A 22070-nucleotide genomic window follows, 5' to 3' on the forward strand; every position below is an offset into this window, starting at 1 on the left:
CAAATTCCAGAAACCTGATATTAGATGCCAGGCTCGCTTGCTCACTGGAAAGGGGGACTGCTTTCGTCTCATCCATGTGTACCCTGTTTCTCTGCAGGATCTGGCAGTGGGAACAAAAGGTCCAATCCAGCACCCTTCATACCTCTCCATTCTCAGTCAAGATGGATCCCCAAATCCCTCTTCAGGGAGAGGTGACCGTAGGAGGCTATGGGGTATCTCACCTACCTGGCAGTCATCTGTTTTCCACAAGGACCTCCCTGTTGGGCTCTGCCGTCCCATCCCCATGGCAGGAACTATTCTGATATAAAGAGGGACAATCCCTCTAGGCCACTTGTCCAGATCATCAACATGGTCCCGAGGAACCCCTGTGAGAGAAGTGCCAGCCCTCTACTCTCAGATGGGCACCAAGGGCTAGGCCTACAGGCACCACCACTAGAAAGCCAGCCAGTTTGGGGGAGCAGATTCCTCCCGCAGCTTCCCATTGGAAGCCCAGGCATCGCCTTATCACTGATGAAGAAACTGAGGCATGGAGAGGTGACATCACTTGCCTAAGGTCCCTCAGTATGTCGTGTGCCCCTTCTTATCTGGTGAACTCTTTGAGACCAGGGCTCTATGGGAAAGGAGGACCCAGCGCAGGTGGGGAGGTCTTGGGGGGACCTCACTTAAAAAATGTAGGCTTCTCTGTGGGCAGCAGGCTCAGAACTGATCTGAGGGGAAAGTTGTCTGACTTTCTTGGAACTGAGCATTATTCGACCTCAGTTTTAGGCCTTTCACACTTGAAAGGAGAGGGCTGACTCCAGGGAAGCCACATCCCATCTAGACATTTGGCCTCTTCTACTGACGAGTGTCTTAAGGCCCCCAGCCACATTTTGGGAGGCATAATTCACATGTGTAGATTTCCTCAGAATCATAGGTGGGCTGGGGGAGGAGGAGGAATGGGTTTTACTGAACAATTCCAAACGACAGAAAAACACTAGAGACCTCAGAGGAATTGGCAACACTCACTAGATAAAAGATTTCTCAGATCGGTGTCGGGGACAGAGGGACAACAAGAGGCCCGGCTTTTCTAGAGGTCATCTCCTCTACCCCTCTGCCACTAGGCTGGGCAGCCCCTAAATCTTTCTGAATAGGTGCCAACCTTTGGTAAACGTTTTCTAAATGAGGGTGTTAGAGAAACCTCCCCATCTGAAAATTCATCCAGTGTCCATCTTCAATCTTCATGGGGATTTGGGAGGTGGGAAGCTCCTCGGTGTCACTCAGACTCAGAGTGACACCTGCCCTTCCCATCAAAGCCCTCAGAGTAGTCTATTCCCTGAGCCTCACTTCCAGGGGGCTTCTTTTCTGTCTGGGTGGGGTGAGGCTCGGATTTCCGGTGTGTAGGGCACCCAGGCCCGGAGGAACTGATAAAGAACATCCCTGAGGAAGGTCACCTAGGCCTTAGTTCTCAAATGACTGTGTTCCTCAGAGCTGTAGGCTGGGGGCTGGGTGTGGCAGGAGAGGAGGTCTGTGGCACGTAGTTCGGGGAGGGTGGCTGAAATCAGTGGACAACACCAAACCTTCTTTCAGTTTCCCCAAGAGAAATGTCGGCAGTGATCCTGACATGAGGGCTACATAAGGAGTTGGGGGGGTCAGGGTGGGGAGGGGACAAGCTTCAGGGAAAGTGAGCTCTTCCTCCTTGTTGTCACAACAGAGTTCTTCCTGGTTCTAATCCAGAGTTTAGGGTGGCTGGACTCAGGTGCTATCAGCATTCCCAGTCTGGAATGGGAGATGGGAGGGAGGTAATGGAGAGGGGAAAACAGGTAGGGTGGGGTCCCAAGACCGCCCTTTCCTTATTTATGACACCTGGGGAAGGGGAGGGCACGGTTCTGTTACCTGTCCCAAATTTTCAACTTGGGGGCCAGGGTTGGAGGGAGCAGAGGTGGTCTTAGAGACCCGACGCAGGTCGGGGATTGGGTGGGGAGTTAGGGAGTGGGAACACAGGCCCATCTGCCCAGCTCTGCAAAGGCAACCTGTCTGAGCTCCGATCTCCCTCTGACCCCTGTCCTTTCCAAGTTCTGCAGGCTGCATCCAGCCCCCCGCCTACCCAACTGCCCTGGGCCTGAGAGCAGGAATAGTAGCAATAATGATATTTATTAAGAGTTCAAAGGAGGGAATTAGAACCGGTCCCTCTCCCTTAGGGCCTCACAATCTAAAAAGCTCCTTGAAGAGGTTGACAAACCACCGAGAACAAGCACTTCATCAGAGGACGGACTGGCCGGACGGCAACTCAGCCCCAAGAACAGCCAGCCAGAAGGAAAACACAATGAAGCCCAGTGCCCCACAAAACTCCCATCAACCACTTCTAACTTGATTCAACGTACTGTAGGGAAGCCAGGTGCTTCCAGGGTACGATATTAACTATGTCTGTGTTGGCCAAATCATCACCCACCCCTGCCCCTTCTCTTCCTCATTCACATACATATATCGAGCTAGAACTTTATACTACTGATTTTGAAGGACAGTTTTCAATGTATAATAATAATATATCTGTTTGGGTGTGCAGTGTGCAGTGTCTGCAAGAAAGCTGGAGAGGTAGAAGGAACACAAACCTCAACCAATACTATCGTTCTCATTGTAAGATATTTTAACCTTGTATAAACGCAACTTTTTCTTTAGCTTAATGGCCTGGGGTGGAATATTAAAAGTATATATTAAAAAGGTCCATAAAAATACATGAAAAAAATCAGAAAAGTATTAAAAAAACGAGGTTTGTGCCATAAAGTTTTACTGCCTATACCGCCGTGTACTACAAGTTCATTACAGCGTAATAATAAAGAAACCTTCTTGCCTTTTGTTTCCGAAAGTAAGTTATTGCACTTACATCTTTTTTGAGTGGGTGGGCAGGGTGAGAAGGGGACATGGGGGTTTAAGTGTGGGTGGCAAAATGAAGAGCAAAACCCCCTGGACTTTGGCAAACACCCAGCTCAGAACAGGACTCAAACCGCTTATTTTGTTGTTGTTGTTGTTTGCAATAAACTCCTCCTCCTTTCCCCTCCCCGCTGGAATTTGTCTATTTTGTTCCTGACTTAGGACAGATGAAATGTGATCAGAGGGGCCTCCGAAATCTCACGTTAATTGAACTCGGCAAAAAATACTAACAGTGCCCTTTTGAGCTGCTGACACAGTGCAGAATGGATTACCCGGGCCGGGCTAGATTAACAACAGGTGGCCGAAGATGGGACTGGCAACCCTGCACAAAAAAGGTGTTTCCCAGCCAGAATGTGATCCTGGAAGGGTCTCTCTGTACGGGAGGGGGAGGGGAAGGGAGCTTTCCTACTCCGAAACACACTGCAACTGGCCAGAGGTCCAGGCCTGGGGGTACGGAGAGGGAAGAAGGGGGCAGCTAGTTTACATCTCACATCACGTAAGGGGTAGAGAGACCAGTCCCCAGACCCACAGGGCTCCAGAACAGAGAAGCAGCATGGCCCAGTGCATAGCGCACAGGCCTGGACGTCCGAAGGAGCTGGGTTCTAATCTCTGCTCCGCTGCTTGTCTGCTGTGTGACCTTGAGCGAGTCCCTTAACTTCTCTGTGCCTCATTTACCTCATCTGTAAAAGGGGAATTATGAGACAGAGACTATGTCCAACCCGATTTGCTTGTGTCTTCCCAAGTGCTGAGTACAGTGCCTGGCACATGTTAAGCAACTTACAAATACCACAATTGTCATTATAATAACAATAATAATAATCGAAACCGGATGGAACAGGATTTCCTTCGATGTCTTCCCTAGCCATCGCTGGCACCCTTCAGAGCCCGAGGAATTGTCTAGGTGTCGGCCGAGCCTTTGACGGACCCACTCAGGAAAGGGGTGTGATCCAGGGTTCGGAATCCTATGGCCAGTTACTCGAGGGCAGCACCACCGTCTTTGGCTCTATGGAATTGACTCTGGGTTACCAGGAATGGACTGAATTTTGCTTTGCCAGAAGGAAGGGAAGTCCTGCCAACCCCTCTCCTGACTACTGGTTTTCCAGCACAGAGGTGCTGCTCCCAGGCCCCTCTCCTTTCTAAAATGAGTAGCCAAAGTCACCAACACGGCAGCTCAAGCTTGTCTGGGTTGCAAGGGTTGGCAGCTCCCGCCTGGTGCCCTCCAGGATCCTCTCAGCCTGGTGTTCCCGGAAGCAGTGGCCTGGTCAGGGCCGGAACCCCAGGAACAGAAGTCCGGACAGCGCGGCCTACCCAGGAGCCCCGCCGGCAGTGGCGACCCGACCCGCTGTCTGAGACCTGTGCTGCTGAAGGCTCGCTTGGAATTAAGTCTCTTCTCCGTCTGTTCCTCTGCGCTCCGCCTGCCTCTCTGCTCTCGAGCTTTGGCTCCCAATTTCCTTCTTTCTCCTATTTCTGTTCCTGGTCTCTCTCTTTCTCCATTCTTCAGCTCTGTCTGACTCTCCAGCTGGGTGGGATTCTCTCTCTTTCTCTTTCTCTTCTCCACTAATAATTGTGGTAGTTATACAGTACTTACTATGTGCCAAGCACTGAGGTGGATACGAGATAGGTCGGACAGTGTCCCTGTCCCTCGCTGAACTGAGAGTAAGCTCATGATGATGATGACGATGATGGTATTTGTTAAGCGCTTACTATGTGCAGAGCACTGTTCTAAGCGCTGGGGGAGATACAGGGTAATCAGGTTGTTCCACGTGAGGCTCACAGTCTTAATCCCCATTTTGGGCAGGGAGCGTGTCCATGAATTCTGTTGTACTTTACTCTCCCAAGAGCTTAGTACAGTGTTCCGCACATAGTAAGTGCTCAATAAATAACACTATTTATAATTATTATCAATAATAATTATTTTTATGCTGTTTGTTAATAATCCATCAATAATATCTATTGAGTGCTTACTATGTGCAGAGAATTGTATTAAGCACCTGGGAGAGTATAATACAACAGAATTAGTAGACATATTCCCTGTCCATAAGGAGCTTAGTCAAGTGGGAGAGACAGACGTTAATATGAATAAGTGACTTCAAATATATAATTTAAAGATATGTACATAAATGTTGTGGTAATGGGCTAGGGCAAATATCAAATGTCCAAAGGTCCAATGTCCAATTCATAGACAACATTTTTAAGGACTTAATTATGTATCAAGGCCTGTTCTAAGCACTGAGGTAGATACAAGATAATCAGGGCAGACATACTCCATGTCCCACATGAGCCTTGCAGTCTAAGTAGAAGGGAGAACAGGTTTTGAGTTCCCATTTTACAGATGTGGAAACTGAGATCCACAGAAGTCTTGCCTAAGGTTAAGTGGCAGAACTGGGATTAGAATCTAGGTCCTCTGGCTCCCAGGTTCGTGTTCTTTCCACCAATCCTGTTTTTTTCTTACTTGCATACCTTGACCACCCCCCACCTCTGCTCACCCATTAAAAGTTGGCAAGTGTGAGCTTTAGGGAGAGACAGCCTCTGGCTTGTAAAGGGGAGAAACATTTTTGAAGGTATAGGGAGGGGTCGCTGGACAACAGGAGGGTTCTAATCCCAGCTCTGCCACTTGTCTGCTGTGTGACCTCAGGCAAGTCACTTCACTTCTCTGTGCCTCAGTGACCTCATCTGTAAAATGGGGATTAAGACCGTGAGCCCCTTTTGAGACATGGACTGTGTCCAACCTGATTACTTTACATCTACCCCAGATCTTAGAACAGTGACTGGCACCTAGTAAGTGCCTAAGAAATAGAATGGTCTAATGGCAAGAGCACAGGCTTTGGAGTCAGAGGTTGTGGTTCTAATCCCTGCTCGGCCACTTGTCTGGTGTGTCATCTTGGGTAAATCACTTAACTTCTCTGTACCTCAGTTACCTTATCTGCAAAATGGAGATTGAGACGGTGAGTCCCATTTGGGATCCTACTGATTACTGTGAATCTACCCCAGTGCTTGACACATAGAGGGTGCTCAACGAATACCATCATCATCATCATTATTATTATTATTGTTATTATTTTTAGAAAGCCAGAGTTGACAGACATGTTCCCCACTCACAGCGAGCTTACAGCTTAGAGGTTGCAGGGCCCAGTGTTGAGGTTGATGTGGGGGGATGACACTCCAGATTAACCCAGGCCTGGCAGAGAGGAGCCTGCCGTGCCCTGGGCAGGGCAGGGGAGGGGAGGGTCATCTAACAGAGTCTGCTCTCTTAACATTGTTCCTGGTGGTACTCTTCACCCAGGCCTGTCTCCACTTGTGGGGGAAGAAAGAGCCCTAACAGGAATGGAGCAAGAGGATCAGGGTGTCTGACCTGGAGAAGGATCCACCAGGGTACGGGGCTATACTGGAACTGAGGGTACCCATTTTGGTGGGGGAGGGTGCAAGGATCTGGCTCAGTTCTGTGTTCTTTCTAGTCTGAGGAATCCAGGGAGATGGAGGCAATGCTGGGTATGACCAACATTGGGTCTAGGGAGTCTGGAGATGGTCAGAACTAGACATTTGGGGTTACCTCCCATAGGACCTCCTGGGGCTGAGCTGGATGGGCTTCTTGGGCCCACAGTGACAAGGCTGGAGACAAAATGGTGCTCACGGATGGAGAACCCAGCCATATGCAACCAGGCTACGTGCCAGATACTAGTTTGGAGGTGGGGAGGGAGGGGGGGAAGGATCCTGCTCTCTACTCAAAAGGCCCTAAGACTCCAAACAACTCTGTCTTCTCCCCACATTGAACAATCAGTTAATCAATCAATGGTATTTATTGAGCATTTCCTATGTGCAGGGCACTGTATTGAAATCCCATAATGCCTTAGGGAACCAGGCAACTCCCTACATCTTGCAGAACTGACTCAGAAGAGGGCCTGAGGACTCCTACTTCATAATGACAGTTCTTGAAGAAAAATTCCAGCCTCCAAGTCAGCCAAACCTAACAACCCATGGCTGAACAATTCTCCAAGTGCTTTGGCCTTCAGGAGCTGGCCACTCCTAGCAGCAGAACTCCAGTCCCGGGAAGACCTAACTCACCCCACCCTCCTCCACTTACAGGGGGCCACCGGGCTTCCGACAGCACAGGCCTGGGCCCTTGGGGCTTTCAGAAACCCTCACTGTTCTTTCTGAACCCTCCACCCTCCAAGCAAGAATCTGCGTGCCTGAACCGGAGACAATGGGGTGTGAGAGTTGATGTTTTCCCAGCAATCCAAATCCAGTGATTCCAAACAGATTTTTTTCAACAACTAGGACCAACTTGGTTTGAGAAAGAGCAAACTTCATTATGGAGACTCAGTTTACAACCATGTGTGTCCCATGTGTTAAGGTGTTACCTTAGCCAGTTGGCGGCAAATCTGTCCTCCACGCGTGCAAGATATCTACTGCATCCCCACCCCGCCAAAGCCACAGAAGCTGGGTTGGGGGTCAAACGCTCAGTTGAGGAGCATGGTTCTATTCCCTAGGCCTGCTGAGGTACCTCTTTACTTCAATCAATCAATCAATCATATCTAATGAGTGCTTACTGCATGCAGAGCCCTGTACTAAGCATTTTTTATGCTATTTGTTAAGTTCTTACTATGTTCCGGGCACAGTACTAAGCACTGCGGTAGTTACAAGCTAATCAGATTGGACACAGTCTGTGTCCCACATGGGGCTCACGGTCTTAATCCCCATTTTACAGATGAGGTAACTGAGGCACTGAGAAGTGAAGTGACTTGCCCAAGGTCACACAGCAGACAAGTGGCAGAGCCGGGATTAGAACCCAGGTCCTTCTAACTCCTAGGCTCAGGCTCTATCCACCAGGCCACGTTGGGAGAGTATGATACAACACTGTTGGTAAACACATTCCCCATCCACAGCAAGATTACAGGCTAGAGGGGGAGACATATATTAATATAAATAAATAAGTTACAGACCTGTACTCAAGTGTGGTGGGACTGAGGGTGGGGTAAATATGAAGTTTCCAAAGTGTACAGATTCAACAATTCAGAAGGGAGAGGGAGTTGGAGGAAAGAAGGCTTCATCAGGGAAGGCCTCTTGGAGGAGTTGTGGACTTAATAATGTTTCGAAGGTGGGGAGAATAGTGATCTGGCAGATATGGAAGGGGCCATCTTCCTACGCTCGCCATAAAAATTTTCTAGGTTTGCAAGTCAGGATGTTGACTGACTGAAGTGACAGCTGAGCTAAAATACATCACACAGCAGGTGAAGGGAAAATGGGGACTAAAACTGTGAGCCCCACTGGGACAACCTGATCACCTTGCATCCCCCTCAGCGCTTAGAATAGTGCTTCGCATATAGTAAGTGCTTCACAAATACCATCATCATCATCATCATCAATAGATTTAGAAGATACAGAGACTACAGACCTGAATGAAACCTCCTGGGGAGAGAAGCAGAACCCAAGAGCTACAAGGGTCAGCCATCTACCTGACGTTGAGGGCGAAGATGGAAATCAACAGTCAGATGAGACAGCAGAGGTGCCCGCGCTGAGGCTTGGACACGTTGGAATTTCAGTGAGCTAAGCCTGTGCAGGCTTCTACTGCAGCCTACGTCTGGAGAAAGGGAGGAATACAGGCTAGGGAAAGGGCTTGGGGCAGAGGGGATCTGCCCTGCTGGAATTGCTCCTGACAGACTAAAAGAGATGTCTCCGACGAACAGGGAGAAAGATGTAGGATGAGAATATGAGGCACATGAAACAGGGCATTTCTTACCGTCAACTGGGCTTTGTTTCCTTCAGAGAAAAGGATGGGCAAGAGAAGTAGCGTGGCTCAGTGGAAAGAGCTTGGGCTTGGGAATCAGAGGTCATGGGTTCGAATTCCGGCTCTGCCACTTGTCAGCTGTGTGACTGTGGGCAAGTCACTTCACTTTGCTGTGCCTCACTTACCTCATCTGTAAAATGGGGATTAACTGTGAGCCTCACGAGGGACAATCTGATTACCCTGTATCTACCCCAGAACTTAGAACAGTGTTCTGCACATAGTAAGTGCTTAACAAATGCCAAAATTATTATTATTACTCTAAGGCCCCGTCTCTCTGCCTGGACTTCTGACCATTCTGACAGAGGGGGAGAAAAGGATCTCGGATGTCTTTTTCTCACCCTCCCTTCTGACTACAATTCCCTTCCCCTTCACATCCGGCAGATCACTGCTCACCCTATCTCCGAGGACTTTCTGAAATCACATCTCCTCCAGGAGATCTTCCCTGATCGATTTATCATCTCTCCACCCTATAAGTCCCCTCAACATCCACTTCAGCATTTCTGTCTCACCCAAGCACTAGAGTGCTCACACCCTCCACTTTGCACTCTACTGTTTTCTGCCAGGGCTTTGCACATAGTAAGGGCTCAGTAAACATTATTGATTGAATGAATGACCAATGTGGGAAGAAGACAATGGGGTCCATCCTGCTCTTTCCACCATGGCAAAGAAAGAATGAAGCAAAAAAGCATAAGGCATTCTGCTCCCAAGGTAATCGAGTGCAAAACCTGCCATCCAGAAGACATCTCAATGCTGCCATTTTCTCCAACAACGGGGGAGGGTGGGACCAATTACTACCACTGCTCCTATTACAACTACAACTACTAACCTAGCCTGGCAGAGGAACCCCCCCAAACCCCAGAAATACCCCTCCGTGGAACCTCAAAACTACCATGCCAAACCCATCAGATCCCGGTCCCGATTTGAGGTGTGAGCTGGTTGTTTTCAGTACAAATTCCTCGAGGGTGAGGTCCGCTTTTTCCAAAATCCATCCACGTATCGTTCTTTCTATTCTCTTCTTCCTACCTATAATTCATTTGTTTTGTGTCTGCTTCCCTGACCACAGTTTAATCTCTGTATCTTCTAAATCTATCGATGATGATGATGATGGTATTTGTGAAGCACTAACTATGTGCAAAGCACTATTCTAAGCGCTGGGGGGGATGCAAGGTGATCAGGTTGTCCCAGTGGGGCTCACGGTTTTAGTCCCCATTTTACATATGAGGTAACTGAGGCACAGAGAAGTTAAGTGACTTGTCCAAAGTCACACAGCTGACAAGTAGCGGAGCCGGGATTAGAACCCATGACCTCTGACTCCCAAGCCCGGGCTCTTTCCACTACATCACACTGCTTCTCTAATTGTACTCTATTGTACTCTCCCAACCACTTAGTATAGCTCCTTGTGGGTAAGTGTCAAGCCTACCAACTGTAAGAGCAAATATCACCTCTACCAACTATATTGTATTCTCCCAAGCACTTAGTACAGGGATCTGCATACACTAAGGGTTCAATAAATAGCATTGATTGACCGATATATATATCTTTATAAATAGACATATATATAGATAGATAGATATATTTGGCATTTGTCAAGTGCTTACTATGTGCCAGGAATTGTATTAAGCGCTGGGTTAGAGACAAGCTAATCAGGTTGGTCACAGTCTCTGTCCCACATGGGGCTCGCAGTCTTAATTCCCATTTTGCAGATGATGTAACTGAGACATAGAGAAGTTAAATGACTTCTCCAAAGTCCCACAGCAGACAAATGGTGGAACTGGGATTAGAATCCAGGTCCTTCTGACTCCCAGGCCCGTGCTCTATCAGCTAGGCCATGCTGCTTCTGATTTGCTTGATTAGTCTGTGATCTAAGGAAATGAGCAATAGGACTGAATATTTATCCTCATAGGAAATCAACTTTTCCAGCTGCGGATCGGTCATGCAATAGGCAGCGTCTTAGGCCCGGACATCCTTCCAGGCATTAAGTCCTGCCTAGGGAGAGGAGATGGGGGAGAAAAGAGAACAATATTCAGCTCTGTCCATCTCTCCTTGGTCTCATCTGAGAAGGGCCAGGGCCAATCCTGGCAAATAAGATGAAGCCCTTGGGAGAAGGAAGAAAAAGAGAGCATCCATGGAGGCAAAGATGACCTCCTTTGCCCACATTGTCCTGGAGAAGAAAGAGTTAAGGAGCCCTTGTTCCTTCGCCAAATCGTCAGGAGAATCAAACCAAACGGGTGACAAAGGCAAGGACCTTGGGAGACAAATTATTGGAACCATATCCAGGAGACAAGGACAGGGCTGGTGGGGGGTGGGGTGGCGAAGCAGGAAGGGGAGGAGATGATGGAGGAAGCGTTGGGGGGAAGGGGGGAGCGAGTACATCGGGACCTATCCCGGGAAGGCTACGGGGAATCCTATCGGAGCTGCTGCCACCAATGAGCAAGTTCAGTTAATTATCTCAATTGTTGCTGTTATCCCCTTAATGAGAAACACAACTTCACTTCTAAGCAGGCGCTGAGCCTGGCAGAAAGCTGAAACCTGAAAATCAGCAGACACGGGGCTGCACACAACCCTCTCTATTGAAATTAAGACACATCCAAGGCGCACCGGGAAGGACTCGAAATCGCTTCAGACTGAAGCCAGCCAAACAGAGCCCGCACCAGGCACCGGATGGACAAGCTCCGGGCTCGTCAAGAGGCCCAAATCCCAAGTGCTCAGTTCAATAATGTAAGAAAATAAACATGGAGCGTATTTATAGCACAGGAAAGGGACTGCTGCAGGAGAAATGCACATTGGGTAATCCACCCTGACACGGCCAGATAGGATCCAGACCCCCGGGCTCTTCAGCAATGGGGCAAGCAGAAATGGGGGCGGAAGGAAGAGGGAGAGGCTGCCATCATCACCTGGGTATGGACAAACCGTGCCGGCCAATCCTCCAGCCCCCCAAGTGAGGGAGGGCGAGGGTGCTGAGCTGTGGGACGTGTCCCGAGCGGGGCAGTGGATGGTCATTCTCCCACCAGGCCTCGATGGAGGCGGTAGGACACTCTGACCTCATCTCCGGCAGCCTCAAGAAGGAGTCAACCTTTTTATTTTTTAACACCTGGTCAATGGCTGACAGGAAAAAACCAGTCCCCTTCTCCACTCCCACGTTCCATTTTTACCACAAATCACCTCCTGTCCAGAGAAAGTCGTATCGGATGGGTAGCGTGGGGCACCGGGTTTAGACTCTTGCACTTACCAACTGAGTGAGTCACGGCCCAGTCTCCCCATCCACCGGCCAGGACCTCCATCCGCTTCTGGGAGGCAGCAAGGCCGGAGGTGAAGAAACGACAGGACCCAGTGGAAGAGCTGCAGGAACACGACGGCTAGCGGTCATTGGAAGTGCTGGCAGTGACCCAGGCGTGTTTGCACCTTGCTCCTCTACACTGAACCTGAGGAGGAAGACGCAGGTGGAGAGCCTTGCCGTCTGGGAGCAGAACCGAGGAAGACGTCCTGCCTCGAAAAAGAGTTGTAAATTTGAAGAACGAAATGCCCGAACTTAGACTTTGATGATTAAACTTGCTCTCTGGAGAGAGCTGGTGCTGGGGACCAAATTCCTCACAGGCGGTCGCCCTTGCCATGCCGGTTGCCCGGAGGACACGCCCGCAGACCGAAGGCACCTTTTGGGTGGGAGCAGGTTTCGAGGGATTCTGGGATGTAGAAGCTTGGGAGGGGCCCTTGGGCACATCTGAGAAAGGTCATGTTCTCCAGTCATTCCTCAGAGAGGTATGGCTTGGGCATCTGCCTGGTCTTAAATCTGTTCAGCCTAATCGAAAGGCCCTCAGCTTTGCTATCTGGCAGGAAAAAGCAGCACATTCTCTGAGCACTGGGCCCAAGCCCATCCCCTGACGCACTGGTCAGATGGACTGCGGTTGAGGGTGGAGAAGTCACCCCCATCTGGCTTTACTCTGAAGGAGAAAGTCGGCCACTATGGGGCATGCCAAGGGGTGGAGCCCGAGGCCTGTGGGTTGGTCACTGGGCTCAGAGCGGCTCCAGACCACTCAGCTCCCAGTGGAAATCAGTGATTGTTTCCCAAGATTCCTAGATGGGAGCGCCTGCTAGACTGGTTAGAACTCTCAGCCAGGACTCATCTGGTGTCCCTTGCTCCTTGGGAAATGTTCAAACAGGCAGGGGAGGGGGTTTAGGGCTCTCAACCTCTGCCCTGACCCCCTGGAAATCGTGCACAGGTGGGTTGGCTTTGGAGCTAGAGAAGCCGACCTGACAGAAGGGAGGGGAGATAAGCAGGTCTAATGACTTCAGAGTGGAAAGCACTCTCGTTTAGCTTGGCTCTCTTTCTTACCAGACACCTCCTGCAATTGGGTTCCCTCTGTGTCCCACCCAGATACTAGGGAGCCAACTGTAAAATCCACATGGGAAGGGAAAGTGCATTTTACTTCTTTCCAAGCATCTGGTGCAGTGTATTGCATAGAGTCAGTGCTCAATAAAGCTATTTGTACTGCCTGCAAATTCACCTGGGTTCTTAGCCATTTTCTGAGCTCCATGGGACCTACTCTTTACTGCAGCATGGTAGACGGGCTTGAGTAGAACAGGATCCATCCTGGGACTACGGTGGTGGAAGAATATACATCTTCCCGCTTGGGTGTTCGTGCGGGAGAGAGAGAGAGAGAGACATGAAGAGACAGAGAGAAGGAGAGGCAGAAATCACATTCTAGATTTGGGCTGATACCCGAGGTGAGATTTTTTTTATCAGTGTGTAAACCGTGAGGCCGATAGACCAGTATAAGCTAACACAACCCCTTCCCCATTGTGCCATGGAATTCAATAGCCATTTGCTTACCACACAGATATTCAATCCTGAGAAAGGATGAGCTTTGGCATTCTATTCGGGAGGAAGAAAGCTGGGAGAGGCTCCGAGGCCCCTTCACGGGGCAAGGACATGTCATCCAAGGCACACATGTAACGGCAAAAGTTAGCAAAGTCAGCAGGCTAGTTCGCTTCCTAGCTGATTTTGAAAAACTTAACAAGAATTGACATCTTTTCCCAACAATTTGAAGTCCAGCTGGAGGCAGAGGAGTGTAAAAGTTGGAAATGACTGGCAGAATGGGATTTGCAGACACTGAGTAACGAGGAGGGAATCCAAGTCCACTGTGCACATTCCTTCAGGTGAGGTCCAGAGCCCAGGACAGACCCTGGCTGGGGTTCTGTTTGCAAATTTGGGAAAAAAAAATAACTGATGGCTTGACAGTGATGAGCCACAGTCTGAACCCCCTGAATAAGTCTGATCCTGAATCCCTTTAGGCTGTAAATTTGCACTGAGTAGGTATACATCTCTCAACTCTGTTGTACTGTACTCCCCCAAGTGCTCAGTACAGTGCTCTGCACACAGTGAACACTCAATAAATACCAATGATTGATCGATTGGGCTTTGCAGAGCTCGGGGTGGAAAAGCCCCAGGATGTCCTCAGAGCAGGGAGTAGCGGGAGGAGGTGGCTGAGGGTTTGGACGAGTGCAGGGTCCAGGCCTGATTGGGCCGGTTTGGGCACCACTTCCGTGCAGGCCGGTGGAACGCATTTTCTTGAAAAAGATTTCTCAATATAAAACCAGCTGCTGGCCGCCGCGGGCCAAAACATGACATTTTAATTAGCATCATTGTTCTGCTTCTGAAACTAGGCTCTCCAGCATCCCAAGGGCTTCCCACCCTAGCTAGAGGGTGGGGGCTTGGAGAGTCGCCCTGGCCTTGTCCAGCTCCAAGTCCTTGGGTTTCCAGAGCCACAGTTGCCTGCCGCCTCCCCAACTGCACATGCTAGAACTGTGCACGCTATCTGCCCTCTTGGCGGCGATCCCTCCCCGACCCCCCAAACCAACCCCAGTTCCAGACCCAAGGTCAAATAAGAATTCTACAGCTGAAATCTCGAGGTCCTAGGTCACATGGTCTCCTGGACCTGCCTGTGAGTCAGTCCCAGGGGTTGGGTGGGCCAACACCCCTAGCCCAGGGTCCTTGGAAAGAGGGAGTTTCAATAGCGGAAGTCCAACATTTACACCATTCATGGAAACATTCATTTCAGGGTTGACACCTCCTTGCCTCAAGAATGTGCGTGGGACAGTCTGTAGGCCGAGACAGCATGCTTGTTGTGGGCAGGGAATGCATCTGTTATATTGCTATGTTGTACTCCTCCCAAGTGCTTAGTAGAGTGCTCTGCACAGAGTAAGCAACTCAGTAAAGACGATTGACCGACTGAATAAGTAGTCATGTGGCCAAAGTCACCGGTGGTCCCTAATCATAATAATGGTACAAGTCACTGGTGCCTCCTACTGCTCCTTTTGCTCCTGCATACTCTGGCCAACAACCTTCCCTCGGCTCTTCCAGCAAGCAGGACTCTGGCAGGCAGCCATATAGCTCGGGGTGAAGGGGGAAGCCAATGACGCAGGCCTGTGGCTGCCCCACCTGCCGAAGCACCTCACTTCCCTTCCATGGGTAAGGAAGAGTCAGGGATGAGTGGCCATCATTCCTGGGGTCTCCAAGGGCACGATCCAGAAGGGGAAGAAATTTAAAGACAGAACTTTCCTGAGAGGTGGCAGGAATCTGGATTCTCATTCCTCAGGAATGGTGTGAAGTTCTAGAGTTGGGGGAGATGGACTCAGGGCAACAGCCCCACTCTAGAGATGGCCTGGCCCAGGAGGCAAGTTCAGGATAAACCCAATTTCCCTTTGGGAAGTCAATGTCTAATGGGACAAAGGAACCACTCGAAGGATGGAAGAAAGGGTAGGAAGAGGAGGTGCAGGCTTCTAGAAAGTTTCTCAGTTGATTGGAAGAAGTTGAGATAAAGATAGGGACTCTATCCTCTTCCCACAGGGCTTCAGGGGGAAGCAGTGACTGCTCCCTTCCCCCCCGCAACAATTCGTGCTCTTGTATGTCAGCTTTAGGAGGAAAGGAGGACAAGGGGTAGGAAAGGAGTGAAATGTCTTCCCAACCCCAACTGGTGAACATCGAATCTCTAGAGAAGCAGCATGGCTCCGTGGAAAGAGCCTGGGCTTCGGAGTCCGAGGTCATGAGTTCGACTCCCGGCTCTGCCACCTGTCAGCTGTGTGACTGTGGGCAAGTCACTTAACTTCTCTGTGCCTCAGTTCCCTCATCTGTAAAATAGGGATTAAAAGTGTGTGAGCCCCACGTGGGACAACCTGATTCCCCTGTATCTCCCCCAGCGCTTAGAACAGTGCTCGGCACCTAGTAAGCGCTTAACAAATACCAACATTATTATTATTATTATTAAATGACTGAACAACCTAATTTGTCAGTGTTTCAAAGCAGCTCAGGGGAGTGCACAGACCAAAGATGTAGATATCTGAAAATCACCCCCCTGCACTGGTCTTTTAAACTCTGTCCCACCCAACCCCATGTACTTGATCTTTCCCTTCAAACCTGGAGAAATGAGCTTCATTCATTAGGCATTCCACATTCAAGAAGATGGAAAACTCATGACATAAAGTCTCATGTCTGCTATTTCAGAGGCCTCCTGGGCAACTTGGAAACTTTGAGACATGAATTTGTATCTACCATGATCAAGCATTTGCTAAAGACCTACAGGGTGCCGACAGCTTCTCTCTACTGGCAGTACAGTGGACAGGTGATTTCAGTACGTGTATTTTAAGGATCCAACTTGGGTGTAGATTTGTGCGAGGGTATGGGTATTTGGGATTTCCAGCTACATCTTGATGCAATGTGCAACTGCACCAATGCTCCCGCAGGGCTGAACCGCTCCAATGGGGCTTGTCAGCATGGACTCCTAATCGTTTCTCCATCCTCGGACATGGGCAGGAGTGGTGCTTTTTCGGGAAGAGAACAGTAACGTAGTCAGAGAATCAGAGATACCACTCTGAGGTTCTTCTACAGAAATATCAGAAAACCAGTAAAAAATAAATTTAATTAGATTAAAAACCAAATCAACAGCAGTAGTCCAAGCAACTCTTGAGACCATAACCCAGCAGCCCCCCTTCCTCCCTCTGCCCCATGAACTCAGTCGTGCTACTACTGGTTTAATCTGATCAAGCCTCTAGCTCCATTCTTGGATTGTTTCTTCTCTAAAGAGAAAATGCTGTTGAGACTACAATCTGGAGAAATTAAAAGTGAGATCGGGAATCACTAAGCATGATTCCCTTAAGTTAAAAATCCATGAACAGCCTACTTCCTGGGCCATCTGCAGGGTGAAGAACTACGGTCGATTCTGGTGACGCTTCCTTCCATATGGGGCTTGGTATTGAACGGGGGCTGGGATGTACCGGCAAGGGACGGTGGGAGAAGCAGGCCAGATGTCTTGCAAATCCAGTGCCGAGGGGGCCTAGGCTTTGCCAGACAAAGCCATATCATACTTTCAAGACGAGCCATTGAAGGACGACAGGTGACGTGGGCCAGCGAGTGTCCCATTGTAGGAAACATGCCTACAGCCTCTCAGGTCCGCCTTTCCATTCCAGGGTAGGTAAAACAAGTTCCATGCTCCACAACCTGATTTTTAAAAGACTCATCCTGACACCCACCTCCCCCACAGGCGGAGAGAGTTTCTGTTGTGCTCTAATCCTCCCCTTGCTCTGCGTTGGGTTTTCTCACAAGCTGCCAATGTTGGGGAAGCTCTTCAGCTTCTCAGGGAAGTCGTCTTTGTACAGGACAGGGTCAGCTCGGTGCTCTACCACTTTGAGAGGCATGGTCCCGAAGACTGAGGCAAACTTGTTGATGCATTCGGACCTAGGGGCGGGGAGGGTGGAGAGGAGAGAGAACCCAGATGGTGGAGAGATTCAACAACGTGCAAAACACTTCCAGCCAGTGACCGCGGGTGGCGGGGGAAGGGAAGAAGGAAACACGGATAGGTCGCAAGCGTCTCCCATATTCTTGAAAGTAGGTCATTTCTGTGGACCTCCTAGAAGGGGAGACGGGGAGCCTCCCTCTTGTCTGAGTTTGGGGAATAGGCTGGTGTTTTCTGATTTATCAACTCAGAGGGAAGAGCGAGAGGATGCTGCCAGGAGACCATGTGCATATGGAGGTCAAAGTTTCCTCTCCCCTCCCCCTCGAATTCCAGTCATTCTTCCAGAGATGTACATGCGCACGCTGGGAACCAAGGTGGATTAGCTGCCAATATGACGCTTAACCCCCTTGGTGCCAGACAGAAAGCAGACAAAGAGAGGAAAGGAAAAGCCCAGCTAATCTAATCACTTCCTGGGTGGAGCCGAAAGCAAGACATTCAAATGGGAGGATTGTACACTGGAGAGCAGGAAGGACGGAAGAGGGTGAAGGAATGGGAAGGGATCGAAAACCCCTCTAGGTGCTGGGGGGTAATCCAGCCATCCCCTCTGCGACACCCCTGGCTGAGTTACTTAAGGCCTTGATTGGATGCACATTAGGAGCAGGAGAATCAGCTTTAGACCTGTCCAGGGCTGGGAGGCCCAAAGAAGACCAGTTTCCCAGAGTGAGTGGCGAGTGGGAGCTTGCAGCCAGCCAGAGTGAGCCAGGGTGAGCTTCCTTTTCTTTGGTCTCCCCCCGTTTCCCCTCTCCCTCCCCCCTCCACCAACTGGTCTAACGAGGACCCATTAGCGATCCCCTTGAAGGTGAGGGGGTCAGGCTCTCTCTCGGGGAGCCTTCCCGAACAGTTTTGACCAGTCAGGCTCACTCAGTGTGACAGCTGGGTGAGGAGGACGGCTTTGGGACCAGTTAAACACACATGCGCGCGCGTGCACACACACACACACACACACCCCATAAAAATCCCCTTTGATGTACAGGGCTGGATTTCAGAAAGGTCAAATCCTCCTCTTTTCAGCCAGACCCATGGCACCTAACTTACCTACTACAAGAGCCTAGTAATCAAAGGCAGAGCCCCTTCAAGACAGAGGGCTGAATTCTGAGCTCGGGACTGACAACTGCAGTCACACGACCCAGTTAGAAAATACCTTAATCAGCTAAGCATTTACTTGAGTGCTGTGAGGAGGCAAGGTCCTTCATCTAGCGGGTTTTCTATATTAATTACTTTCATTCGGCTGTTGTAACATTTAAAGCGGTTTTACGTTGAACATTTAATCTTGTGCTCACTAAGTTTTGACCCTGGGTTGCATCTGACAAAGATCACAGTGAGTCTGCTGCCTTATTTATTTCTGAATATCACTGACTCGTGCTGGGCTCAGGGCAGGGATGGCTATTTGAGGAGGAATAGGAGGGTTATGTAGCAGAAATCAATATCCTCTTCTACCCCCTTCGTTTCCCCTCCTTCTATCTTCCCTCTCCCACCAGGTCCCCACGAGCATTACAGGATCGAGACTCTGCACCCAAGGAAATGGACTGTCAAGCTGTATCTTAAAAAGGTGTTGTTTTTGGCTGGTTTCGTGGCTTGGGAATTTCAAGGACACCGATGCTTTTTGCTTCCAAGCGTCGTTCCTTTGTACCCTCCTTGGCTGGCCAGCAAAGCACAATTAAGCCCGACACAGAATCCAGTGAGTGTGAACTGAAAAATGAGGTCCCCCTCACCCCCCGCGTGTCCCTGCTCCACTCCCAGACTGGACTCTGGCAGAGGACAGAGGCTTGGGAAGGGAATCAACCTTTCTGGGTCCACTGGGCATGTACTTATCTTTATGGTATTTGTTAAGCTCTTACTGTGTTGCCAGGCACTGTTTTAAATGCTGGGGTAGATACAAGATAACCAGGATGGACAAGTGGGGCTCATAATCTTAATCCCCATTTTACAGATGAGGAAAGTGAAGCACGGAGAAGTGAAGCAACTCGCCCAAAGTCACACAGCAGAGAAGTGGCAGAGCTGGGATTAGAATCCAGGTCCTTCAGACTACCAGGCCTGTGCTCTATCCACTAGGCCATGCTGTTTTTCTCTTCAAACCAAATCCAGAAGCATCTGGGCTGCAGAGCCAAGCTATGAGCCTTCTAGAGTTTTGGCCAGCTTGCCTTACTGACAGATCAACCTGATCTCTGATGAGGTAAAGACACTCTTTCCAGCCCCCTTCTACTTCTGAATCACTGATTAAGGAAACTGGAGTTAGAGATTTGGGGTTTGACTTCCTGTAAGCCCCTGCCCAGCACAGGCTCTAAACGCCATGACCCTACACAAACACTGTCAGGAGTCCTGCTCAACTTTCAGCACATTTTCCTCTGCTCTTCAGCTCAAAGGTGCGGTTCTACATGCTGCCATGTCATGTCAACTTTCATTTCAACTGTCTTGAAAGTCAGGGAGTGTACTCAAAGGTTCCAAGACATTGGGCTTGCCAGCTCTCTGGCTTCCTTTTGAGATTACTTCATTTCTCTGGACAATCCCAGGTCAAACGCTGGATCCCAGTCCTGACATCTAGATCCTTACCTTGTAGGATTTATTAGTCAAACTGGGGTATCTGGGGGCTTCATTCCTGCCAACCACAGACTCCAGGGTAGGATGCTAGCCAGTGTGTGATTTGGGATTCTAGTTGCTCATGTTTGCATCCCTGGAAATGCATACTGCCTGGGAAATCAGTCCTATGGGAAGAAGTCCAAGGCCCCTGAGTCTACAGATTCAACTACTCAAATTAGAATTGCACAGGAAGGCTGGTCTTTTTTCAAATCAGTGGCAGCTTATAAAGGAGAGCAAAGTGGTCCCTTAAACCAACTCCGCTGAAATAGGCAGCACTGCAAAATTTAAATGAAGACCCCAGTGTGAGGGGGTTGGGGGGTTGGGATGGGAAGGAGCAATATATAACATATAACAGTAACATTGCTGTTCTAATCCATGATCCTCTTCTGGGTTACTCTATAGAGAAGTTAATCATCTGAAATCCTTTTACCCAGTGATCAGTTTTTATAACCATATTCTCCCATATCCTAACTAGCTTTCTCCCAGCAGGTAAGAGAATAACACTGGTTTTTACCAAAATGGGGCAGCAGCTAGAAAAACTAATAAAATTTTAGGCATAATCAAGAAGGGGACAAAAATTTGCAAAAAAAAGAATCTGCTTGTATGTTCTTATTTCTCCACTTGAGTTTCTAATTTCATTCACTCATTCGTATTTATTGAGCGCTTCCTGAGTGCAGAGCACTGTACTAAGCACTTGGAAAGTACAATTCAGCAACAAATAGAGACAATCCCTGCCCACAACTGACTCACAGTCTAGAAGGGGGGAGACAAGCATCAAAACAAATAAACCGTTGTTATTTTTATCTGTTCTTCTCTTGGCTATTTGTCACCTCTATTCTTTAAGCTCCTTGTAGGTGTGGATCATGTCTTCCAACTCTACTGCACTCTTCCAAGAGCTTCATAAAGTGCTCTGCCCATAGCAAGTGCTTAATAAATACCACTGATTGATTGGTTGATCACGTGTGACCGTGTTCTCCATTAGATTGTAACCACCTAAGGGCAGAGACCACATCTCATATTCCTCCTGAGTTATTATTTCCTGATTCCCCAAGTACAGTCCTTTGTTCACAAAATGTGTTTAACAAATAATACCGATGATGTACAATAACAGAAAAAAAATGGATGCATCTTTACCTTGAACATGGCTGCAATTCTAGTCCTCAATTTGGGGAAATATACAATCCAGCTGGAGAAGGTACAGAGGAGGGCACCCAAAATAAGCCACTATATTTTGTGTGAACAGACTGAAAAGATTAGGCCTCTTCAGTACAGGAAAACTAAGATTGAGTAGGGCTATGACTGAAGTTGAACAAACCAGGGTGAAACTGGAATTGCTGTTTACCAAATTTCATATCACCAGGACTGGCGGGCACCCACCGAAGCTGTAAAGTGGAAGGATCAGAACCAACCAAAAAGAAAAACTATTCACTCGTCAGCCAGTAGGCATTTGGAATTTGTTGACCACAGGAAGTGGTGCAGGCAGAAAACAGCAATAGATTCAGAGGGTGAATTTATGGATAAAGGTCCATAATATGTTATTAGAGATGGCTGAAACCCGAGAAGGGTTAAGTAGGTTCATGATGATAGGTCTAGGATGGGTCATTTTGGTGAAAAGGAGTTAGATGGAATGTCCATAACCGTGAGGAGGGATGTGAGGAAACCTAAACATTGCATTGCTCCTCAATCACTCACTCAATAAATCAATCATATTTATTAAGCACTTCCTGTGTTTGTAGAGCAATGTACTAAGCACTTGGGCGAGTACAATATAACAGTCCCTGCCCACAAGGAGCTTACAGCCTCAAAGCATCTTTGGTTATCACTGGCTGAGACAAAACACTGCCTTGGCTGGACCTCCGATCTGATTCAGCATAATAATGTTGGTATTTGTTAAGCGCTTACTATGTGCAGAGCACTTTTCTAAACACTGGGGGAGATACAGGGTAATCAGGTTGTCCCATGTAAGGCTCACAGTCTTCATCCCCATTTTACAGATGAGGTATCTGAGGCTCAGA

The 22070-nt window shown here is 48.9% G+C and overlaps 1 protein-coding gene and 1 long non-coding RNA gene across 3 annotated transcripts in view; one reads left to right on the forward strand and one right to left on the reverse strand.

The window, feature by feature from the left end:
* Positions 1-16579: 16579 nt before the first annotated feature.
* EXT2 (exostosin glycosyltransferase 2) overlaps positions 16580-22070 on the reverse strand; it is a 137678-nt gene continuing 132187 nt past the window's right edge. For both annotated transcript variants that reach the window (XM_029060301.2, XM_029060300.1), the window contains exon 14: positions 16580-17420. In XM_029060301.2, coding sequence (XP_028916134.1) covers positions 17282-17420 — 139 coding nt within the window. In that variant the 3' untranslated portion in view covers positions 16580-17281. The remainder of the gene's footprint in view (positions 17421-22070) is intronic.
* LOC114810145 lies at positions 17918-19020 on the forward strand. The gene is made up of 2 exons (XR_003757874.2): positions 17918-18182; positions 18957-19020. It is a non-coding gene; the product is annotated as an uncharacterized LOC114810145 (long non-coding RNA).

The sequence above is a fragment of the Ornithorhynchus anatinus genome, chromosome 3 (assembly GCF_004115215.2).
Source record: "Ornithorhynchus anatinus isolate Pmale09 chromosome 3, mOrnAna1.pri.v4, whole genome shotgun sequence".
Taxonomy (NCBI): domain Eukaryota; kingdom Metazoa; phylum Chordata; class Mammalia; order Monotremata; family Ornithorhynchidae; genus Ornithorhynchus; species Ornithorhynchus anatinus.